At 37.1% G+C, this 23,814-nt stretch overlaps 4 protein-coding genes across 5 annotated transcripts; all 4 read left to right on the forward strand.

The window, feature by feature from the left end:
• The first annotated feature begins 6,892 nt into the window (after window positions 1–6,892).
• Window positions 6,893–8,957, forward strand: LOC125215493 (uncharacterized protein At5g01610-like). The gene is made up of 3 exons (XM_048116921.1): window positions 6,893–7,232; window positions 8,215–8,269; window positions 8,410–8,957. Exons 1-3 carry the CDS (start codon window positions 7,131–7,133, stop codon window positions 8,787–8,789), a joined length of 537 nt encoding a protein of 178 aa, XP_047972878.1. The 5' UTR covers window positions 6,893–7,130; the 3' UTR covers window positions 8,790–8,957.
• A 91-nt stretch (window positions 8,958–9,048) lies between these two features.
• LOC125215492 lies at window positions 9,049–11,277 on the forward strand. Of its 2 annotated transcripts, none has more exons than XM_048116920.1 (3): window positions 9,049–9,337; window positions 9,491–9,623; window positions 10,873–11,277. In XM_048116920.1, the coding sequence occupies exons 1-3, from the start codon at window positions 9,149–9,151 to the stop codon at window positions 11,028–11,030; spliced, it is 480 nt and encodes a 159-aa protein (XP_047972877.1). In that variant the 5' UTR covers window positions 9,049–9,148; the 3' UTR covers window positions 11,031–11,277. The 2 variants fall into 2 exon arrangements, with proteins under 2 accessions (XP_047972877.1, XP_047972876.1); XM_048116919.1 differs by having other exon boundaries at window positions 9,059–9,337; window positions 9,501–9,623.
• Window positions 11,278–14,512: 3,235 nt separating this feature from the next.
• LOC125210812 (protein IMPAIRED IN BABA-INDUCED STERILITY 1-like) lies at window positions 14,513–18,571 on the forward strand. Its single transcript, XM_048110408.1, has 8 exons — window positions 14,513–15,346; window positions 16,019–16,303; window positions 16,386–16,703; window positions 16,794–17,021; window positions 17,139–17,236; window positions 17,322–17,928; window positions 18,016–18,157; window positions 18,301–18,571. The coding sequence occupies exons 1-8, from the start codon at window positions 14,996–14,998 to the stop codon at window positions 18,318–18,320; spliced, it is 2,049 nt and encodes a 682-aa protein (XP_047966365.1). The 5' UTR covers window positions 14,513–14,995; the 3' UTR covers window positions 18,321–18,571.
• Window positions 18,572–20,511: 1,940 nt separating this feature from the next.
• Window positions 20,512–22,531, forward strand: LOC125210813 (protein ALTERED PHOSPHATE STARVATION RESPONSE 1-like). Its single transcript, XM_048110409.1, has 4 exons — window positions 20,512–20,681; window positions 20,879–21,433; window positions 21,582–21,632; window positions 21,746–22,531. Exons 2-4 carry the CDS (start codon window positions 21,038–21,040, stop codon window positions 22,316–22,318), a joined length of 1,020 nt encoding a protein of 339 aa, XP_047966366.1. The 5' UTR covers window positions 20,512–20,681; window positions 20,879–21,037; the 3' UTR covers window positions 22,319–22,531.
• The last annotated feature ends 1,283 nt before the right edge of the window (window positions 22,532–23,814 follow it).

The raw sequence follows: 23,814 nt of genomic DNA on the forward strand, positions 1-23,814 counted from the left end.
ACGCATTGATATTAGTTTAAATTATCCATCAGTTACAGAGTTATACTACAGAGTTAAACTAGTTCATTAGACTTAAAGTTTATTGATAAGAGTCTAAACTATTTATGCAACTCTTTAGCCTAAATTATCAAATGAAGATATAAAATGTTCACAAACTTAATCCAAATTGAAACTCATATACATGCACGAATATGAAAGATATGGAGTACAAAGATCAAAATGAAAATTAATAAAGGATAAGTTTTATAAATTCTGGTACTCAATTTGAGGGTAAGATTTAGACAGAAATAAAGAAGAATTTGACTACTTCTCTCCCTTATTGAAGAAATAAAAAAAATGAACATTGTTTTATATCGATTATAATACTATATATTACATGAGATCTAGAAAGAAATAAAGAAGAATTTGACTTCATCTCTCCCATATTAAAGAAATGAAAAAATGAACATCGTTTTTTTGTCGATTATAATTGATATATATTCCATAATAACAAAAGAAATTAGTCCTACGTAACTCTGATCCAAACTGATCGAGCAATATACAAAATAAGTGAAGGAAAGAAGAGAGAAGAAAAGAGTGCCAAGTTTTCTGCACTGTGCAGTTTTTCTGTCATGACAATAGGTTCAAACATCGTCCGATTGTGCCTTCGTTGGGTTGTCAAGGACATGATACCATTGCAAACTTCTTGATAATAGTGTATTTGGTAAACCACTGGATCCAATGGTTTTTATTCTCTTGGCGTTAACGAGAGTTTTTCACGTAAAATTTTAATGCGGCTATTTTGTATTAGTATCACTTTTCATTATCATCTCATTGATTCGTCTATATTAAAAACTATAGTATTCTTACAAATTAAAGAGGTTTATTTATCTGGTGCGCCTTAAAATCGGGTTTCACACTGCAACATCTAAATTAACCAATGCTCAACGTTGTTTCTCCTCAAAATTTCATATTAAGAACTTTACCAAGAGGCTGATAGATCTTCCCATTCTCAACACCTTCATCCTCACCACCTTCCACAAACTCCCTCGCCACCGTCTCCAGCCGCAGCGCCGCGTATGCCGCCTTCCGCCTCTCCTTGTGCTCCCTCCTCCTCCTGTTCTGCTCCTCCAGGCCCGCCCTCGCCTTCTCCGCCGCCTCCGCCCTGCTCGTCGCCTGCTCCAACCGCATCCTCATCTCCCCCATCTTCGCCACCGCCGCCTCCAACTCCCTCTTCACACCCTCCATCTCTCCACTCCCCATCTCCTTGTTCTGCTGAGGCTCAGCCACTATAACAGCTTCCTTCAACATCTTATTCTCTCTCTTCGCCTCCTCGGCCTCCACTCCCAGCTGCTGAAGCGCGTTGTACAGAGCGGTCTTCTCGCTCTGCGCCCGCGCTTCAGCAGCCTCGGCCGCGGCCAGCCGCGACCGCCCCTTGTGGAGCTGGAATTTGAGGAGGGCTATCTCTACTTGCGCCTCCTTCTCTTGCTCTCTTGCTCTTTTCGCCGAGCATTCTGTCTGCAGCTGCTGGGCCGAGCTCTGCAGGGCGGACTCGAGCTCGGCGATGCGGGAGGTGGCCTCCTCTGATTGGTTGATGTAGAAATTCTTCTTTGCGTCGGAGTTTTTGAGGAGAGATGAGAGCTCGTCTATGGTTTTCTGGTAATGGTCGAGCTTGATGAGTGCTTGCTTCTGCGCTGCCTCCTTTGAATCTAGTTGAACTCTCACGCTTGCCAGCTCTCTCTCTACCCTCTCTATCTCCACTTCCTGCGATTTCGAGATTTTGCAGCGTGAATTTCAAAAAATTATGAAGTTTGGTTAAATTCCGATCCGTCAACCAATTTTAATCAACAGGAAAAGATGATGAAATTTGGATTTGTTTCAATTGTACAATGCTAGATTCTTTTTGAAATTGTATCTGATATGACAGTTGAAAATCATGCAAAAATGCCACTATCAATGTGGTAAACAATGTCGTCTATTAATTGCATAAACAAAAGGGTAAACTGCAAGAAAAGTTGGTTAAATTTTGGTCCCTTCCCCAATTTTTAATATCAATTGGAAAAATTATGAAATTTGGATGTGATCATAATCATACAACGGCGGAAATACCATCATTGTGTTGAACAATATCGTCTTTTCATTCCGTATAACATTTGGTTGAAAAACATCAATAATGTATTACGGTTAGCTATCAATTTTTTTGTATGGAATAATAGCAAAAACGAATCCAAACTTCATGGTTTTTTTACTTGATTTTGAAAGTTGCGGGTCGACCAGAATTTGACAAAATTTCATAAATTTTTCGACGTTTTCTCTAAACAAAATTAGCATGAGGTTGGAAATGAAACTTACTTTGTCATTTGTTGGACTGTTTTTCCTTTGGTCATTACTCTGTCCGAAAAAGTTGATTGCAGATTGAACTGATTCAATTGGTTTTGTGTCGATCTCCCCCATTGCTAATTCTAACACTGCCCACAAAAAGGAAAAAAAGAAATCAACGAGCAACACTTGAAAAAAGATTATGATGAAGTGAATGCTATCAGTTAACATGATCAAATTAAAAAAGGATGAATGAAATGCTGATGTGAAGAACTGAACTTACTCAAAATGAAGGGAAATGTAGAAGGAGGAGAGGCATTGGTATTAGAAAGAGTGAGTTGTGAAATTTAATCAAAGATCTGTGCAATCGAGGTTTCTAATTTTGTCAAAATTCATAACTCCAAAAACCAACTCTTCTATGATTCTTTGTAATAATCGACCCTTATTCAACAACTTTTTAGTAATCCAAGTTCTCTAATGAAGAGATCTTGGCTTCACAATGCTCCTAAATGTATCCTGGAGATAAATTCTAGTATACTTTTTCTAATTTTCGTTTTTTTTTTTTTTGCTTAATTTCCTAACATTATTTATTTGTCTAAGAACCATTTGATGCTCACAATATTTTGTTATGTTTTTTAGTTTTTTACAAAGATACGTGATCCAGCCCAAATTCATAGTTACAATGCAGCTTAAAACCCTTATGGAAATTAGCCCAATTTAGGCTCGGAGAAAATAACAAATGTATTAACATTAGACATTAGTAGTAAGTAACTATGTGAAAATCTTTAACTATGTGAAAATAACCCAATTCATTTACTAGTTTAAAAAAAAAATTACGCACACCACTCCCAGAATGAGTCAAATCAAAGATAAATAGCTTATCAACTTAACTCCACTTTATTTTCTGTTACTATTATTATTTGGTCTTCTAATACTATTTCATCCAAAAAAAAAATATTATTAAAAAGAGGGAATAAATTTTAGCAAACTGGCCAGAATTGAAAAAATAAGTCATTTTTTTTACACACCGTCATACTCTAAGTGACATATTTTTCTTTTTGGAAAGTCTTACTCTAAATGACACATTTCTATATATGGAAACATTACTCTCTCTACTTTTTATTCCCCCTCTTACTTTATTCTTTCTACTTTACTCACAAACAATACTACATAAATTCTCGTGTCAAATTAAGGGCATCCACAGCAGTGTCTCTTATCCATCTCTTAACCGTCTCATCTCTTCACTATTCATGGGCCCCACTGTACTTTTCACTCCATCTCTTAACTAAGAGATAACACCCACATCCATCCATCTCTTAACCATCTCATCTCTTAACTATTCATTCAATTTCATTTTTCATTTTTATTTTCAACAAATCCAATTAATAAAAAACACACTTCATTAAATAAAATAAAATTACAATTTAAAATCCTAAAAATAAAAAAAAATACATAATTAAAATCCTAAAAAAATAAAAACACACATAAATAAAATCCTAAAAAAATAAAAATACACACCATTAAAAAAAATGGAGGCAAAGAGTTGTCCAATGAAGATCATTTGTGTCTACTTGTTGCCAAATTTTGCCCAAATGTGCTCCATTAGATCCTCCTGGAGTTGGTCGTGGGCGGTAGAATCACGTGTCCTAGCCCGAATACACATCCGCTCTTCCAAAGACGGATGCAATCCACTGCGAGGCGGACTACTTGCGGTAGAGCTTCCCGCGGTCTCAGGGTCGAACCAATTTCCCGCCTGAGGTCCTTCGTCGGCAACAATCATGTTGTGCAAGATTATGCACGTATACATGATGTCGACCATATTATCTATAAACCACGTACGAGCCGGGGCTTTGATAATGTTCCATCGAGCTTGGAGAACCCCGAACGCTCTCTCCACATCCTTGCGAGCAGCCTCTTGCTTCTGCGCAAAAAGAGACTGCTTTTTCGTTCGCAGGCATGTTGAACGTCTTCACGAAGGTTGGCCACTTCGGATAGATGTCGTCGGCAAGATAGTACCCCATTTTATACTGGCGGTTGTTAGCGACGAAGTTGATGGCCGGCGCTTTACCATTCAGAACTTCGGTGAAGAGGTCGGAGTGGTTGAGCACGTTGATGTCGTTGCTCGAGCCGGGGACCCCGAAATACGCATGCCAAATCCATAGCCGGTAGTCGGCGACGGCCTCGAGTATAACGGTGGGGTGGGTGCCTTTGTGGCCGCTCGTGTATGACCCTCTCAACGCCGTTGGGCAATTCTTCCATTGCCAATGCATGCAATCGACGCTCCCGAGCATCCCGGGAAACCCGTGTGCTTGTTCGTGAAGTTGGAGCAGAAACTGACAATCCGCGGTGTTTGGCTTCTTCAGAAATTCGTCGGTGAAGGCTGCCCGGACGCCTTTGCAGAAGTTCATCAAACAAAGTCTCCCAGTGGTTTCTCCGACGTGTAGGTATTCGTCGAACAAATCCGTCGTTTGTCCAGTAGCAAGCTGACGGATTGCTGCAGTACATTTCTGGAGCGTCGTGTGACTGGGACGGCCAGTAGCGTCGAAACCTTCTTTGAAGTACTCTTCCCGGGCCGCCAATGTATTTGCGATATGCCAAAATAGCGAGCGTGGCATACGGAAACGGCGACGGAAGTAGGTATCATCCCATCTCGGGTTGTTAGAGAAGTAATCGCGTACCAACCTTGCGGCGGCTTGCTCCCGGTCACAATGGATGTATTTCCGGGTTCGCTTTTGACGCGCCGCGGCTTCCTCCTCCTCCCTACGTCGATCTTCTTCTAGCGATTGTTCCATTAGTTGACGCATTTGCTCAAATGGATCCATGAATTGATTAAATTTGGGAGAAGAAAAATGTTTTGAGATGAAGAATGTAGTGTGTTTGAGTGAGAATAGACAGTTTTTTTTATAGTGGATAATTTGTGGGAATGATTTGGTTATAGAAGTGATTTGGGGCTTAAAAAAAATTTAAAAATAATTAAAAATTTGTAAAAAACAGCTATAAACGGCTAGTATAATTTTCAAAATTTTTTTTATATATATATTTTATTCTTTTGAATTTTTTCTGATTTAAAAAAAAAATAATTTTAACGGATATAAACGACGCCCACTTGCGGGACGGCGAGTGGGCGTCACGCACGAACCGGAGCTCACCACGTCGCCCAAGCGCGTGGCGAGACGTCTCGCGGGGTGCCTCGCCGCGACGGGACGCGGGACGCGTGGCGATGAGATGGGGACGAGACGACGCCCACAACGCCGTCTCGCTGGCGTCTCGTCCCTCCGAGACGAGATCGGGACATTTTTTTTTGCCGCCGTGGATGGCCTAAAAATGTTCCACTTATAGTGATACAGAGGAGCATTATATTTGCTACTATTATTTGGCCAATTTTATTGATCATATTTTATCTATTGAGTTACCAATTTTTCTCGTTTTGGCACACTTAATGTTTTTTCGGGAATAAGAAACATTATTTGTGAGTGGCTAATTTCTATTAGTATGCTTTCTTAACGATTAAAATTTTATAACTACAAAAGCAATCAATTTACAAAATTAAAATTGCACATGATTATACAATCAATGTACAAGAGACACCTCATGTGATCTTTATTCCCCTCTCTCTAAATACAGATTGGTCTATTGTTCTCATTACTTGTCGGTGCAATTAGAATATAAATGTAAAATGATTTAATTGAAGAATACAAAGCTAGCGTAAATAAAATAAACGATTACAAAATATTCAAGTGATATTTCTAAATTCTAATCCACATCAATTTCAGTAGTAGCCCAACTTTTTATATAAAAACATCCTTTTCATTGAGAATTAAATAAACATTTTTGGCCCTTTAAAGGCTGGAGGTTAGATCTCATATTTATGTCATCTCCCACCACGTATAATTACATCACGTAATGATTAAAGTTATATGTCTTATTCAATAATTTTCATGATGGAATTCAATTGTTTCAATTATTGAGTGGATTTTAAGCCTTCGACTTAAACTTTAGTTTGAAGGTTAGGTAACCCATCATCGTGAGCATCATTAAATTCACAATATAATTGTTCAATTAGCATTTTATTTGCTTAGTTTTAAAAATATAAGAATTTTAGTTGTTCTAATATAGTAGTCAAATTTCAAACTTGGTTATAATACTAGTAGTATCTACATAGGATTCAGTTGCAAATAGATCCAGATTTCATGAAATCTAATCTAATTTAAAAAACATGAAACTTAATACGCCTACAATCAAAAGAAAATTCTAGAAATCTACAAATCAAATGATATTCAAATCCATTTAAAATTTTATAAATTTAAAAGTTGAATAAAAATACTTTAAAATCTCACATTCATTTTTTATATGAAACTTCACAATATCAAAACCTAGCTCTAAAAAATACTAGTACTGCATGAATCTCACATATTTCCAAAATCCAGATAGATAAATACTTACTACAATTAATTTTAATCAGCATAAAATTAATACTTGAATGACAATGAATTTTCACGTGACTAGAAAAAAAAAGAGTTGAATCCCTTTTTCCCATTATTTAACCAAATGAAAACCTGCATAAAAGAACACTTCACAAATGAAAATTTACAGAAATGATATTTTTATTCTCTCATTAAAATTACTCGGCGGATCAGAATCTGGTTGATTAAAAAAAGGGTAGTCGAGTCGCAATCTTGTTTGTCGGGGGCGCCGGTTTTTCTTCCCTCTCTGCCATTTAATGCCAAATTTCCAATCTTGGATCAGTGGATGAGCTGTATCTCTCACACACACTCACACTGTTGTTTGAGAGCAAGAGGAACAAACCCTTTCATTCTCCATAGCTTTTGAAAATGGAGAAAGCTCTGGTAAAAGTTGCCAGCATTAAAGCAGGTTCATTTTGGGTTTCCAAGAAAGCCAAAGAAGAGATCTCCAACATCTCTCAAGACATCTCTGTATGCCTTCCCTCTCGATTTTGTTTTTGTTTTTGTTTTTTTTTTGTCTCTCTAGGTTTTGTTTGAGCCCTCTTTCTTGTAAAAATGAGCCTTTTCTAAGTGTGATGATAATGCTGGTTGTAAAAATCAATGCTTGTTCTGGATTAGTGCTGATTTGGGTGTTTTTGCTGCTGCTTGAATCTTCACTGAGGAAAGAAATCACAATTCTTGAAAAAGACTGTTTTTTTTTATTGTGTCTTTATGTGTTGGAATGATTTTTTTATGTTTGATGATAATGCTGGTTGTAAAAAGCAACCTTGTTCGTGATTAGTGCTGATTTTGGTGTTTTTGCTGCTGCAAAAGAAATCACAATTCTTGAAAAAGACTGTTTTTTTTATTGTGTCTTTATGTGTTGGAATGATTTTTTATGTTTGATGATAATGCTGGTTGTAAAAAGCAACCTTGTTCGTGATTAGTGCTGATTTTGGTGTTTTTGTTGCTGCAAAAGAAATCACAATTCTTGAAAAAGACTTTTTTATTGGAGTAAATCGAGTTCATTGATGATTTAATGTGTGAAATGTTGATGGAAAGGAGATAGTTGAATTCTGCTTTTATGAAACTGTATCAGTATCACCAATTGCAGATTTGATTATATTTAGTTAGATTTGAAAATTACATCCAATTTACCTCTTGTGTTATGATGCCAATCTGCTGATAGATTCTCCAAGATATTACTCCTAAATTGCTCTTTGGAAAATTTAAAAGCTCATGTAATGGTACTATGGTAGTACTAGTATATAATGACATGTTGGATTAATTGATTATGCTTTAGCATAATTTTCTTTAGATTGAGTATTTCGATTTGATTTTTCATCAGTACTCATTAGATATCTATCATGTTGAAACTTAGTAGGATTCTTGTATGCTACTACATGTCTTGCTCTGTGAGTGATGCTGACAATTAGGCGAAGATCATGACTCGTTTTTGTGTATCGAATTTCAGACTCTGTCAAACACCGTTGAGGAGAAGGCGAAATGGATCTTCAACAAGCTCAAAGGTACATTTCAAAACCATAAGTTGAATGAACGTGCTAGATTCACATTCATTTTCGAATAACACCTTTGGTCATGTTTGAATTATCATAAGATCAAAGAATCAATTTTCTTGAACCATGATGTATTGCCTAATCATATGCAGGAAAGCCATTGAAATCGTTGCCAGATCTCCTCCGAGATTACAATCTTCCTCGTGGCCTCTTTCCTCAGAACATAACATGCTACGAATTCGAGGAGGCAAAGTCCAGGCTCATCGTGCACATGTCCTCTCCGTGTGAAGTGTCCTTCAAGGACTCGTCTGTTGTGAGGTACGCGACTCGGGTGAAGGCCACATTGTCGAGAGGGAAGCTGACGGGGATCGAGGGGATGAAGACAAAGGTGCTGGTGTGGGTGAAGGTGAGCAGCATCAATGTGGAAGGCACCAAGTCTGATAAAATCTGCTTCATGGCGGGAGTGAAGAAATCGAGATCCAAAGATGCGTACGAGATGCCTCGTGATGGCCTTCGAGTCGAAGAATTCTGAAATGCAAGAGCTTCTCAGTGTGTCAATATATATTCTTGGAATTCTTTGGTTAATTTGTTTGGAAAAATCAATAATTATTGTATTAGTTGGATGATTTGGGAGTCTGGTTCTTGATTGTGATCAATTCATCAATACAAACAGATGTTGGTCAAATTATTTTTATTTTCACATTATTCTATCAATTAACTCATAAATCTATTTCATTTTGTCACTAACTCTCAAAATAAAACATAAAAAAAATCATTTTTAATCGATGGAATTCCAACCAATAAAATCACAGAATATTAACCGAAAAACAAATTTCAGTGGGCTCGACGGTATGAGCTCGCCATCGCCGCCGCGAGCTCGGAAACCGAAGGATGAAGAGCGGCCTAGATTCTTCGACACTAAGGCGAAGAGCATGTGCTGGTCCAATGCTGACACGGTGCCCGGCCGCCACCCGGAGCGCTGGCGCAAGGACGCCGCCGGCAACGTCGTCTGCAAACGCTTCTGCAATTGCCAAGGCTGCCTCTGCTTTGAATACGACCACATCGTCCCCTTTTCCAAAGGTTCCCCCTCTTTTCAACTAGGATTATTCATTTTATACTTTTAATTTTGAATTTCTTTTCGCTAGGGTTCATAGATTGTGCTTACTGAAATTTGCGACATTTCTGTTTATTTTTGAATGGAAAATTTGGGGGAAAGTAAGTTTGTGGTGGTAGTTTTGTGCAGGTGGTGAGTCTGTAGCTGCGAATTGCCAGATTTTGCAGACGAGGGTGAATAGATTCAAATCGGATAAGGAGGGGATTGATGATTCCATCTTGAAAGGCTACTCTTGTGACATCAAGTTCACTGGTATACATAACTTTGCTTCTTCATTTGTGCTTATTGTTTATTAATGCAAGTTATTTTGTTTGATATGTGAATAAATGATGCATCTTGTAAATGGGAAAGGATTGGCTCAACCAATACATGTGCTAGGTCTGTATTGGGATGAATTGAGTAGTAAATGAGTGGTTTATCTTCGTCTCCTTGAAATAAAGATGCTTCGTGTAATGTAATTGTGAGTGGTTTTATGACTGATCCATCGCCTCTGTAATATTTGCATAAGACGATGGTAGCAGTGTTGCGTATGCTAAGACAGGTACGGGAAGGTTAGTGAAAGCCATAGGAGGCATGGGTTGCAAAAATTGGATGGAGGTTCAAAATTTCCGATCTAGGTGGAAAAGTTTGTGTAACTTGGAGAAAAACGAACTTTTACAGGCCTTGTTACTAGTGAAAACTAACTTTGTTGATGATGATGAACTGACTCTTCATGTGTGTATGAACTGTATGATCTTGTGGCAATGTGGCACACAAACGTTTTGATCTTTGTGATTATAGTACTTAGTTGATCAAATCACTTATCTTTTTATGTGTTTTAGCCACACTAAGCTTGAGTCAATGTGGCAGTTCTTGTTTAGGAGTTGTGAACCTAATGCGTAGGAACAGAATTAGGAAAAGAAAAGATTACCACACTGACCCAAAAAGCGAAGATCTGAAGGCACTGTTGTTGGTCGTTATGGCATTGGTTTATCAGTTCGAATGGATGACTTGGATGTTGAGTGAAACCTACTAATAATCCAAACATCTCATATTATCTTGTTGATGGAAGAAGGCATTATTGTAAAAGAGTACTCCCTCCGTTTCTTCATAGTTGAGTCATTTTACTATTTCAGGAAGTTTCTTCATAGTTGAGTCGTTTCCTTATATGGTAACTTTTTCCTCTTCCTTACTTTACTCTCTCTTACTTTATTCTCTCTACTTTATTCACTTTATACTTTATTCTGCCTCAACTATGAAGAAACGGAGGGAGTATCTATTATAGATACATACACCATGTATTTGAAGTTTGCTGCTAGTGAGAAGCAAGTCAACTGGAAATAAGTGCTTCTTGAGTGTGGTCATCTTTGTCAAAATGACTATACATAATGTGTTTCAATATATGGTGTATATTTCTACAATAGATATTTTTTTACAATTTTCATCTGAATGTTTTATTGAGTTAATAAACTGTATCATCTTATTCTACTTTAAAGAGTAACTCTACCATCTTATATGATAGACAAGGAGCTCGATATCGTTGAAATGGCTGTCTATGGAGATGTTATAAGGCCGGGAAACCAGTGTCGCTGCAGAACCGTTGCTGAAATGCTCGGGCAACACATATCCAAAGATAAAAAGGCTCCGTGCAAGTTGCCCTACGATGACACCCCTTCATAGAAGTGAGGTGTTCAAAAACAAAGATTTCCATTCAAAGAATGTCGACTCAAATCAATCAATTCTTGTAACAGCCATTACAGACTAATTGAATAAACAGCGAAGCAGCGTGTCGTTTATGGATTAATTGAAACAGTAGATGCATTTGTTCTTAGATGAAAAGGTATGTTTCTGTCTTATTTCTTCTTGGTTTGTCCATGTTAGGGTGTGAAAAAAAATCGAAATATTGGTATATCGAATTTTCCATTAATTTTTGTGTACACTTTTCTTTATAAAGTCTTAATAATATTTAAGACTTGCACTAAATTAAAACGAATTTTTAAATCGTGAACTGAAAGAATATGAATCAATTTTTTGATACCCCAAACTTTAAACATAGTCTTCTTTTATTCAGTTTCACAAGATCCAAAGTGCCACTTTCTTGAACTTCTCTTCATAAAGTATGCAAATTTCTGACATTGTCGAATATTTTTGAGATATTTCAAGAAACTGGAAAAGATCTATGTCGAGAGAAATCATGTAATATAATTGAGTGCAATTAGCATTATAATGAGAAATAAGACGTGGGAAGCAGCAATGATTGAGGTTAAAATATTTGGAGTCGAGTATTGTAACATATCACATGCTACGTACTTTCTAGTGAAAATTGTTGGACTGTCAAATGACAAATCTATTTAATTAACTGCATAAAGTTAACTTCATTCATATGGATCACAATGATTATAATAACGTAATAAATAAATTATTGGTGTTTGCAATCTTTATTATGTATTCCCGTAATTTATGTTAGTACATTAGTATTACATGAAATCATGATACATAGACTTATATAATTAAGTTTCTTGTGATCTTTTAATTATTTTAAACGTGGTGTAGTTTTTAATTTTCTTTACACAGACAATAATTAACAAACGCGATAACTAGAAATGAATGAGAATCATCTTTGCATAACGAAAATAAATTAATACGGGCACTTTAATTTTTATGATATAAAAAATTCTAGTGAAGCTATCTCGAAAGATCGAAGAATTTGATCAAATGAAATTGATTGTAAAGTTAAAATTGTAGTAATTTTAATTATTGCAATTTTAATTTTTAAAGAAGGGTAGTTATAGGAGGTGGAATTGAAAAAAATAAAATTAGGTCTAAAATTTTTTGCGATCAATGTTTTTAAAAAATAATTAGAAAAGAAAAAACATTACGAAATACTACTAGGTACTTACTAAAGAACAATAAAATAAAATCGTGAAACACACCTCATGCGTGAATGTTGTGCAAGTGCCCGTGTGCGGCTCGGACCTCATCCAAACCTCAACTGCGGTGCGACTGGCTTCCCAACCGACAACCCTATCCCTTGCACCGCACTGCGTGCATGTTTCAAGTGACAATTGCACCGTGGATGTCCTAAATGTAACACAAATATCTAATACTCCCTTCGTCCACTATTTAAAGAGTCCTTTTGACTTGACACGAGTTTTAAGAAATTACTCCAGCCATGCTACATTAAGAATCCTATTTGGTTGGGCACAGATTTTAAGAAATGTAAAGAAAAATGAGTCTCACTTATATGTACTAGTATTAGTTTTTGTAATAAGATGTGAGTGGAATGTTAGACCTAGCTATTTACCATTTATGTTAAAAGTGAAATAAGTTTCTTATTGTAGGACAGACAAAAATGTCAAAATATGACTCTTACCGTGGGACAAATGAAGTATTTGACTTTGTGAAGAAAAGTAAAGTGAAAAAGTGAGTGGAAATATGAGACTCATTTAAAGTATTAGTTTTATATTAGATTATGAGAATAAAAAATTATTGAAATGTGGAGTCCATATCCTAGAAGTGGAATAATATAAATGATTTTATAAATTATGGACGATTCAATGGTCAAAATAATTGAGTATTGAGCATGGAGTGAAATTTTTTTACTCCAGCATAGAAACTACCCCTACCAAAACAGGTGTTACTTTACTGAATATAAATATAAAATAGTATAAGCACTCAAAATTTGTAAATGGTATTTTGACCGTTTTATATTTCATCTCTTGTCTGTGTATATTATATATTTATATTTGACCCTTTCAATACGTTTTTATATTATTTTCCTCTCTTAAACTCAATTATATTCAAAATAAATTAATTCTCAATCACATAAATTTAATGTTTTTAAAGATAATATACATTTTTTTTCAAAAAAGTTATGCTGGACGATTAAGGGGCCAAATATTTGGATCCAAATCCCTATATTTGCATTCATGTCATGATCAAATTATAAATAAGTCTTATACGAAACTTTCAAAAAAAAATCATTTAAACACCGTAAGTATCTGTATATCTAAATAAGCATTTAGTGATTGTATCATTTAATTATTTAGGCGTTAATCGTTATATCAATATGGATAGCAAAAACTAATAGCAATTAAACATAAAAACATAAATATTGTTGAAAGCAAAGAGAAGGGGCGTGCATGTGCGATGCTTTGAATTATGTGATATGGCAGCAAGCAATCAAATTAATGCATTTAATATTGCCTTAAAAGTGGTAACACAAATGCACAATGCAATATGGTAAATAAAAAATGATAATTTTAGTTGAAGACTTTTTCTAAAGTGGAAGAAAATTGGAAATGAAAAAAAGATTTGAGAGTGGATGTGGAATTCTACTCTACTACCACACACCCTTAATCATTTCCTCTTTGCCTTCTGTTTTCCTATTCTTTTGTTTTGGGTGAATTTTATTCCACTTTTGCTTTATCTTTGTTAAGTTCACTTTTTGTGTTTTTTTCTAATGTGCATTTTGTCATTTTCGAGTAATTCCTCTTTCTCTCTTTTTCTTTTATCATCAAAGACTCCATTTATTACTACTCCTTAATTAAAATTGTACTAGTATTCATAATTCATTGTCAACCTGTTGTACTCAAATCGAATTAAAGGTAAAAAAAAAATGGATATTTTGATACACTTTATTTTATTTGAGGTGAGTTCATCTAAAAAATACTACTAGTAGAATAATTTCTTGAGTCTTTTAGGTGTTAATTAAATTTCTTATGTTAAATCACTATTCATTGAGAGTTCTTTTCGTTTTCTCTCGACATTTCGTCCAACTTAGTGATTAGTCTTGATCAAATTCATACCTCGTCAAACGAAGTTTACGTACAAGTATGAATTATTTCTATTTTTAAATTTCCATAAACATGCTCACGTTTTTACCATACATCATTTTCTTCTCCTCCAATCAAATCAAATTCTTTGCAATCATAGGATTACACTAATATGCTAGTAGTAAATAATTACTTAACCTTTTTTAGTGGAATTTGACAGTTCACTCCTTTTATTTTTAATCTTCCCACCCTTTTTGTCCCCTCTCTCAATACACAACTACCCCACTAAAAAATATAAAAAAAAATTCATCACCAAAACATTATGAGATAAAATGTCATAAAATAAGATGAATTAAACATAAATGATAGTTTAGTGCTTGAATAAATTAAAATGCAAACCACCCCACCACCTCCATATTCTCATTTTCAGTGACTGCAACTAATCCCCCACCAAAATGGGGTGTTTAGTTATGATGTTTGAACGCTTTTGAAGGCAAGTAAAATATGGAATACCAAAATTGAGTGAAGAATGGTGCAGAAATTGAGCCCCAATCCCAAAATCCAAATCAACGTCAAAGTCAAATACCATTCCCTCAGTTTTTTCTTGGTATAATTCTGCCAACTTTTCTTGATTTTACATTCCCAGATAGATACAGTATACGTATGTATACGACTGGTTTCTCACTGCCTTGAAAAAAGATCTTCTTTTTCTTGATTGCCGTATAAAAGCCGAAGCTTGAACCATCCGGCATTGCTTTCTCCAAAAACAGAGCTCGACCCGTTTCAAGATTTTGCATTTCCTGATCTGGGCCGGGCTTACTTTCTCCGGCGGCGGCGGTTTTGATGGGCCGGTGAGGCGGAGCCGCCGCTATGGGTTGCGTGTCGTCGAAGCAGACGGTTTCGGTTACGCCGGCGGCGGTGGACAACTCCGTCGGCGGGTCGGGTCGGAGCAGGGTGGGGAGCTTCGGCGGCGGGAGCGGTTTGGCGGCGGAGCTGGATGCGAAGCTGAAGAAGGTGAAGAAGAGAGGAGGGGCTACTGAGTCAGGGAGCGAGTTGGGCGAGTCTGGGCGGGCGAGTTATTCCAACACATCGGTGAGTTTTAGGCTGCACAAGCCTGTGGCGGGGGCGGCGGGGTGGCCGGCCTGGCTGAGCGCGGTGGCCGGAGAAGCCATCCAGGGGTGGGTCCCACTCAGAGCAGACTCCTTTGAGAAACTTGAAAAGGTTTGAAATTTACAATCTTGAAATTGTTATTATATGTGATTAGTAAATTTGGGGTATTTTTTTATTGTTAGAACTTTGCCATTTTAATGATTAGTTGTGGAATGGATCATTTGTCTGCATATGCTGAGCTTTGAGATTACTTTTATTCAATTTTCTCTGCATATCAAGATCAGTCAGAGTATGAAATTTACAATCTTGAATCATGATTAGCCATGTTTTTGCTTGTAGATATGTGATTAATTTTTAATGATAGTCTTTGTTTAGTAATTGGGGGTATTTTTTTAATGATTAGTTATGAAATGGATCATTTGTCTGCATATGCTGAGTTTTGAGATTACTTTTATTCAATTTTCTGCATATCAAGATCAGTCAAATGAGTAGTATGAAATTTTCTTGAATTTGTCTTAATTATGGACAGAGTGTGTGTGAAGGAGTTGCTGCAATTTATTGTAATCATTTAAGCCTAACCTACCTTTGAAACTGTCCCTAGAAAGCTAATGTTTTGAATTGTAGTGAAAAAGGACTAGTTTGTTTTCATTTTCAATTGTAGTAACTCATTTCAACTAAACATTACCTTTACTGCTTATTACAATCATTGATAATAGGGCTAATAGTTCTTGCATTATTGGGATTTTTGCTGATGAAGATAAAAGTTCCGAACTATTTGAACAGATTGGTCAGGGAACATATAGCACTGTATTTAGAGCACGTGACTTGGAAACCGGGAAGATAGTTGCTTTGAAGAAGGTCCGGTTCGACAATTTTGAGCCAGAGAGTGTTCGTTTCATGGCTCGGGAGATAACAATTCTCCGCAGGCTCGACCATCCAAATATTATCAAGTTGGAAGGGCTGATCACGTCCCAGTCTTCGTGCAACATCTATCTTGTGTTCGAGTATATGGAGCATGACATCTCCGGACTACTATCTTCCCCAGAGATCACTTTCACCGAAGAACAGGTTTGCATGAAGCAACTGTTGTCTTTGAGCTAATCTTCTCTTCTCGGACTATTGTTATGATCCCTCTGGCTTGTTTTTATAGGTCAAATGCTACATGAAGCAACTGTTGTCTGGGCTCGAGCATTGCCATGCTCGAGGAGTGATGCATCGGGATATCAAAGGTGCCAATCTTTTAGTAGATGATGGAGGAGTCCTCAAGGTTGCTGATTTCGGATTAGCAAACTTTAGTTCTTTTGGGCAGAGGCAGCCTCTGACTAGTCGAGTTGTGACTTTATGGTATCGCCCTCCGGAGCTCTTGTTAGGCTCCACAGAATACGGGGCATCCGTGGATTTATGGAGCGTAGGCTGCTTGCTTGCTGAGCTTCTGATTGGTCGACCCATCCTTCAAGGGAGAACTGAGGTTAACACACTAAATCACACAATGATTTTGCTCGTGACTTATGAAGCGTGACTTGAATAGTGAAGTTTTTCGTGTTATTTGTATAAACAGGTTGAACAGCTGCACAAAATATTCAAACTCTGTGGATCCCCGCCAGACGATTACTGGAAGAAGACGAAGCTTCCTCATGCGACATTGTTTAAACCACAGCATCCTTATAAGAGCTCTCTGTGGGAAACCTTCAAGGACCTGCCCGTATCTGCTGTCTCGCTCGTGGAAACTCTTCTTTCTGTGGAGCCACACAAGAGGGGCACGGCTACCTCAGCCCTGGCTTCAGAGGTACTCTTTTTTCACAATCAATGTCCATTTACATTTTGCAAGTTATTTGGTGCAAATGGTTTCATGTCAACTAGGAGTATCTGTCTGATCACTTGATTCTTTGTATGTGATCGTTAGTACTTCAAGACGAAGCCGTATGCTTGTGATCCATCGAGCGTGCCAAAATACCCTCCGAGTAAGGAGATAGATAATAAACATCATGAGGATGCTAGCAGGTAGTGCTTATTATGCCTAAAGGTGGAGTCTTGAAGCCTATTTGCTGATTCTTCAGAGTCAGAACTTTAACCGTATATGTTTCAGGAAACGGCCCGTTGGAAGATCGCGAGGGCCAGAATCGAGGAAGCCTACTAGGAAGCAGAATGGAACGAATAAACTAGCCCCAGAGGAGGCCCTCTCTCTCAAAAGACAGAACTTGCCTCCTCAACAGCAAGGTGAAAAGAAAGTGAATGGAATCAGCAGTCGTAAAGTAGAGAATGCATTGGATCAGGAGGCGCCTAAGCGTGTGACCAAAGAGGCGTGCCATGTGAAGAATGCGTCTCTAGGCGATGATGCATATGCAGGCCCTCTACAAGTCTCAGGGTCGAGTGGCTTTGCCTGGGCGAAGAAGAGGATGATGGATTCATCGTTGAGGTCACGGAGCAGGTCTAGTTCAAGAAGCCTCATTCTTGAACCTTCCGTTGCTATGCATCCAAGGAATAATTTGGATTCAGCCAGGGAAGAGAATTGTGAAGAAGGTGTGAAAGGCTGTACGAAAGGCCACGACTCATATGGAACGTTTAAACGATCGATGCTCAAGAAATGGAGCCAGTTGGAGCGTCCGGACTCTTTTGATGCTTCGGATGGATACCACTCTCAGGAACTGTCAGCTGCACTCTACCATAAACAGGATGCTAAGAGAAGAAATTTGGTAGTACTCCATTTTTCTTCTTTACATGTAACAATGAAAATGATGAAAACATCTTTTCCTTGCTAATTTACATTGGATTTTATACAGGTTCATCATGATGATCAAGGGGAGGAGGTTGAATTTTCGGGACCCTTGCTGTCTCAATCGAAGAAAATTGACGAACTCTTGGAGAAGCGCGAGCGTTGCATTCGCCAGGCAGGACGAACTCGAAGACCATGGTTTCAAAGAGGTAAGCTACAAGTTTCTTCATGCTGTTATATCTCATGTAGATTATGAATTTGCTACTATCAGAAGCCTTGTTGATATTGTTATCCAATATCTAGTTGTAATATCAAATTAATACTAATTCACTAATCATGTTTTATAATGCAGCTAAACACAATGGGAAGTAAGTGGAAATTGAAGCATTTTGGATAATCATGATTTGAGGTTTTTGAAGAAAGGGTTTCTGCTTCTTCTACATATATCCCATTCATCCAATGGCTCTTCATTTTTGTTGTAATGTACAGCAAGTTTCCAGAAATAGATAGTTATTCAAATCTTGCATCTTTACACCAATCTTTTTCATTTTGAAAAATGTAACTGCCCACACCCCGTCCACTATTCATAATCGCAATAAAAGTGTTTCAGTTAGGGGTGGACATTCGGTTTTCGGATCATTTTTTGCCTCAAATCGAACTGAACTGAAAAAACATAAACTATCCCAAAAAACTGAATTTTGAACTACAAAAATCTATCCTAACCAAAAATTCAAAATTCCACTAATATATCAAAAATTTAAAAGATAACGAAAACTAAAATTGCATAAATATATTAAAAAAAACAAAATTTCAAAATTTAATTTTCTATAATAAACATAAAAATATGTATCATATCAACCAATTAACATATCAAAAGTTCAAAACAATTATAACTATCATGATATCTAAATACCTTAACATTTATTAGTATAAACCAACACAAATTTAGTTTGTTTTAAGTATAATATTAATATAAATTTTGTTTTTATTACTTAGTTTTTATACATTTGAACCGTACAGAAAAATCAAAATATTTGTCAAAAAATGTAAAGTGTACTAACCAAAATCAGGAAAAAAAATTAATCAAATTTTATTTCAGTTTGATTCGGATCAAATATTCGTTTTTTTTTTAGTTTACTCACTTCTAATTTATATTTTGGTTGGGACAATTTAATGCTTGATATATATTTTTAATAATATATAGGTTAAAGATCAGGAGAAACTTAGTTAGTTTCTCTAGTGAATCAATTTTGTGCCTCTATTTAAAAGGATTGTGCCAAGACATGTCGATAAAAGAAGAAATCAAACATCATCAACCAGTGGCGGATCGATCTAATATTTTCGGTTTGAGGGTACGATAAATAATTATAGCGAGTTGAAGTTTCAAAATACCAATTTTTATTTCTTCTCTTTAATTTTTTCTCAATCAAATTTTTTATTCTTTATTTTAGCTAAGATTATTTATTGTATGTAAATATGAATTATTTTTAATTTAATGATACTACTTAAATGACTTTCGATATTCAAAATAATGTAAATTATAGATAATTTATCTTAACATTTGTAGAGTGTGTTTGTTATCTTTACTAATAAATAATTCTTTTTGGCTTATTTGAGAAATGTTTCAATTATTTAAAGAAATAGAAGATAAAAAATAAAATAAAATAAAATAGAAGAATTAAAACAAAACAAAAAAAGATAATAGTACTCCTACTAAATTACATTAGAAACTAAATTTAAAATCCATAATGCTTTATAGGATGAGGAATTCTTTTCAAAATAAAATGCATAAAATATTTAAATTGAATTCGAAATAGAAATATAGGAGTACAAATACAGGGATCCGAAGAGAATGGAATTAAATCCATTAAGAGTCAAAATAATATATGAGAATTGATTAAGTGTGAAATTTGAAGAAATTGAAAGGGAATAATACTCTATAAAATGAAGAGAAGAAGACTGAAACATAAACTACAAGTCTACGGCTTAAAATTTTAGACTATGTTTATTAGCAACCATTCAACTCGATCCATCCACTACCTTTTTAAAATTTAATCAATTTTTATCTCTTTAACATCATTAATATTCATCTAATCCAACCATCCATTTTTTTTATAGTTTATCAGTGACCATCCAACTCCAACCACACCATATAGTATTAATTTTTATTAATAATAATATTATTTGAAATATTTTATTACAATAAATGACAAACTAAAAATTATAAAATAAATAAATAAAAAACATTAATTATTATAATTGAAATATGAAATTGAGGTTACGTAATTGGTGGTCAAAATATATGGTGAAAAATAAATTTTAGATAAATTATCAATCTCCAATGTGAGACTCTACTTTTTATATATTTTAAAATTGGAAATAATGACTTAGCACCCAACCTGGTCATTGATAAACTTAGTCGTCAGCCTTAATGTGTTAAATTTTTTATTTGAATGAATATTTTATTCCAAAAGTCCAACCGTTTAACGTTTCACAACATTAGTTAAATTTTGATCGCCTGCTGCTGCATGCGTCTCTACAGTTTTCCTGGGAATTTGATTGATTCAGCTGAATTGGAGTTGTTGGATTTGGATTGTGGAGTTTTTGTACATCGGCATTAGATAAGGAACCCGGCCGATTGGTGGCTGGACGGTATGCCATTTTCAGCTACTGCTTCTGTTACGGACTCAATTCCCAGATCGGTTGTGAGAACAATTGGTGTGGGGTATATAGGTAAAATGAATTCTCTCTCGTAACAGGCTAGTCATTTGATCAATCATCATTATGAAAATTCTTTAATTTTGAAGAACATACATTCTAGTGGATCAGGCATTGAAGTGTTGACTTATATCTCCAACTCAACTGTTCATTGCTTTTGTCTTTGTTATGGAAATGTGATTGTATTTGTTATATTGTTGAATTCAAAACAGCTCCCGGAGTCGCATAAATAAACCTAGGCATTAAATAGGTTGATAGCTTTGGAGTGATTTGTAAACACAGAAGAAGATGAAAGTGGGTATGGAAATGAAAGAGAGGAATTGTTTGATGCAGAAGAGGTATTGAGCACTGCAATTTATGCACAGCTCGGCATGGAGCCATTCCCAAAAACTCCCCTCTCACCTGCCCCTCATGTACAGAATAGCAGTAGAGTGCCCCCTCCCCCTCCCCTGATTTCTTCCTTGCCTTTAAGTGTATCAAGTTCTCCCCCACCTTCACTCCTTACTTCTGCATACTCTAAAATCCCTCTCCACCTCCACCACCACCTCCCATGGATTATTTCTTCTCATGGACCTCCACCACCTTCCACTAACACAGATTGTGTTCCTCCGATTCTTCAACCACCTCCTGAATCGGGAATGCCTAGTCTACCACCAACTCCGGGACAGGGAGTGCTTTCTCAATCTCTTCTGGGATGCGGAATTCTTATTCCACCATCTTCTCCACTACCTCCTGGATGGGGAATGCCTGCCCCGCCACCTAAATATGTAATACAACTTTTCTTTTTCAACAAGTGATGACTTTGATGAGCTTCTGTGTTTTCCTTGTGGTATATATGTGACAGGTATGTATTATGGTAACATGTAGGATATACTTTAATTAATTCTTTTTTTGTTGCTTTCTTCATTGTTGTAGATAACCTCTAATTCAAATCATGATGAAAACGTGTGGAATGAACAATTGGCGGTAAGTTTATGTATATTCTTCTCCTATAAAGATTGTGGTAGCTTTTATGGTCCATACTTTGTATTGTGCTTCTATAAGGGGTTGTTCACTATGTCGTTAATCATTTTTTTAAGGCAAATCCAAAAATTGCACCTTATAGGAGAGGAGTTGAAACACAGAATTGGGAGGATATTTGTTCTATTTTCTCTGAAGATTGTGCTGACAAAGGAGATGAAAGAACATTTCAAGAAGTAAATGATGAGATTGGGGTTGATTATTCTACCACTGGAGATTCACTTGACAGTTGTGATGAAAAAGTTGATGTTAGAGATTCGTTGGCCCAACAAAAACTAAAGAAGACGACATCTTCCTCAAACACTCAAGGACGGAAGAAGAAATCATCAATGGATAAGCTCATATCCGATTGTATGAAGCAAATGACTACTGCTTTTAGTGACTATTTGGTGGTGGAAAGGAAAAAGTCTGAACTTGTTATTGCAGAAAAAGAGCTTATGTTGGCAGAGAAGAAAAAACTGAATGTCCAAGAAATAGTAGCGGAGTTGAAGACATTTTATCTGAATGACATGCAGATAATCAAGGCTTTGGACTTGATGATGCACGATCGCATTCTCTTTGATATGTTTGCGGGAATGCCAACCGAATTGAAATACAAGTGGCTTAAAGTGCAACTTGACAAGGGAAGTTGATAATTGTTTTATGGTATTTTACAGTTGTTACATTGTATATTTGGTAAGTAAATGTTGTAACTAATGAGTGAATGTAGGACATAGACATTAGGATTCTTGATCCTCTGCTCTCTTACCCTTTTTGTGATGGCTTCTCCCTCTTTGTAAGTTTTGTGGCTTTTTATGCAAATTTTGATGTGAATATCAATATTCCAAGTAGAATGTAAATGTGTTTGCCAAGAATGACATATTAGCAGCCCATTTTCAATTGTAGTAATTCATTTCAGCTATACATTACCCTTAGAGCATCCGCAATGATCGGCTAGCGACCGGCTAGCCGATTCGTCGCGCTAGCCAATCAGCTAGCCGAACCATTGCAATCGGCCAGAGCGAAATCGGCTAGCGCTTCGGCGTGGGCTGGCCGATCGCTCGTCGCTGGCCGAAGCGCTGGCCGATCGGCTAGCCGCCATTGTGGCGGCCCGATCGGCCAGCGCCGATTTTTGATTTCTTTTTTAAAAAAAACCTATATAAACGCGATTTTCGTTTTATTTTCATTTGCACCACTTGTTTTAACGAGTTTTCTCTCTCTAACTTTCTGTACAAGAGCATCATCGCGCGATGAGTAACGCGGGTGGTAGCGGTGGTGGTAGTGGTGGGGATGCTGAGGAGTACGAACGGAGGATGAACGAGGCTATGGATGCCTACATGAACCGCGAGATGGAGCGGTACATGCGTATGGTGGAACAGCAGGCGATACCTCGCCCTCCACGAGTTGTCCACCACCGAGCAGTGATTGATTGGGATCACGTAGCTGCACATCGCCGGCTGTATGACGACTACTTTTCAGAGAACCCGCGGTTTCCGCCAACATGTTCCGGCGGCGTTTTAGAATGCGCAGGGAGTTGTTTATGCGCATCGTTGGGGCATTAGAGCGTCAATATCCGTGTTTCCGCTTCAGGCACGATGCGGCTGGCAGACCCGGCCACACCCCTATTCAAAAGTGCACGGCGGCAATCAGGCAGTTGGCCTACGGAGGCGCGGGCAGACATGGGATGAGTACCTCCACATCGGTGAGTCGTCGGCACCGAAATGTCCGAAGGAGTTCTCGGTGGGGGCGTGATCGCATTTTCTATGGAGCAAGCACCTTCGAAGCCTTACTCCCGAAGATTGTCGGAATTTGATGCGGATGCACGGGGAGAAGCATGGGTTCCCGGGGAGGATGTTAGGCAAGATAGATTGTATGCATTGGGAGTGGAAGAACTGTCCGATCGCCTGGAAGGGGGCCTACACGACCGGCTACAAGTCAAAGAACCCCACGATAATCCTCGAGGCCATAGCTGATTACGGGTGTGGATCCGGCATGCGTATTTTGGGGTAGCCGGGTCGAACAACGACCCAACGTCCCGAACTCGTCTCCCTCTTCAACGAGAAGTGCCTGGGCGTCGGTCCAGCCGTCTCATTTGTGGCCAACGGCAACCGGCATGATATGGGCTACTACTTGGCGGATGGGATATACC

This window comes from Salvia hispanica, chromosome 3 (genome assembly GCF_023119035.1).
Source record: "Salvia hispanica cultivar TCC Black 2014 chromosome 3, UniMelb_Shisp_WGS_1.0, whole genome shotgun sequence".
Lineage (NCBI taxonomy): Eukaryota > Viridiplantae > Streptophyta > Magnoliopsida > Lamiales > Lamiaceae > Salvia > Salvia hispanica.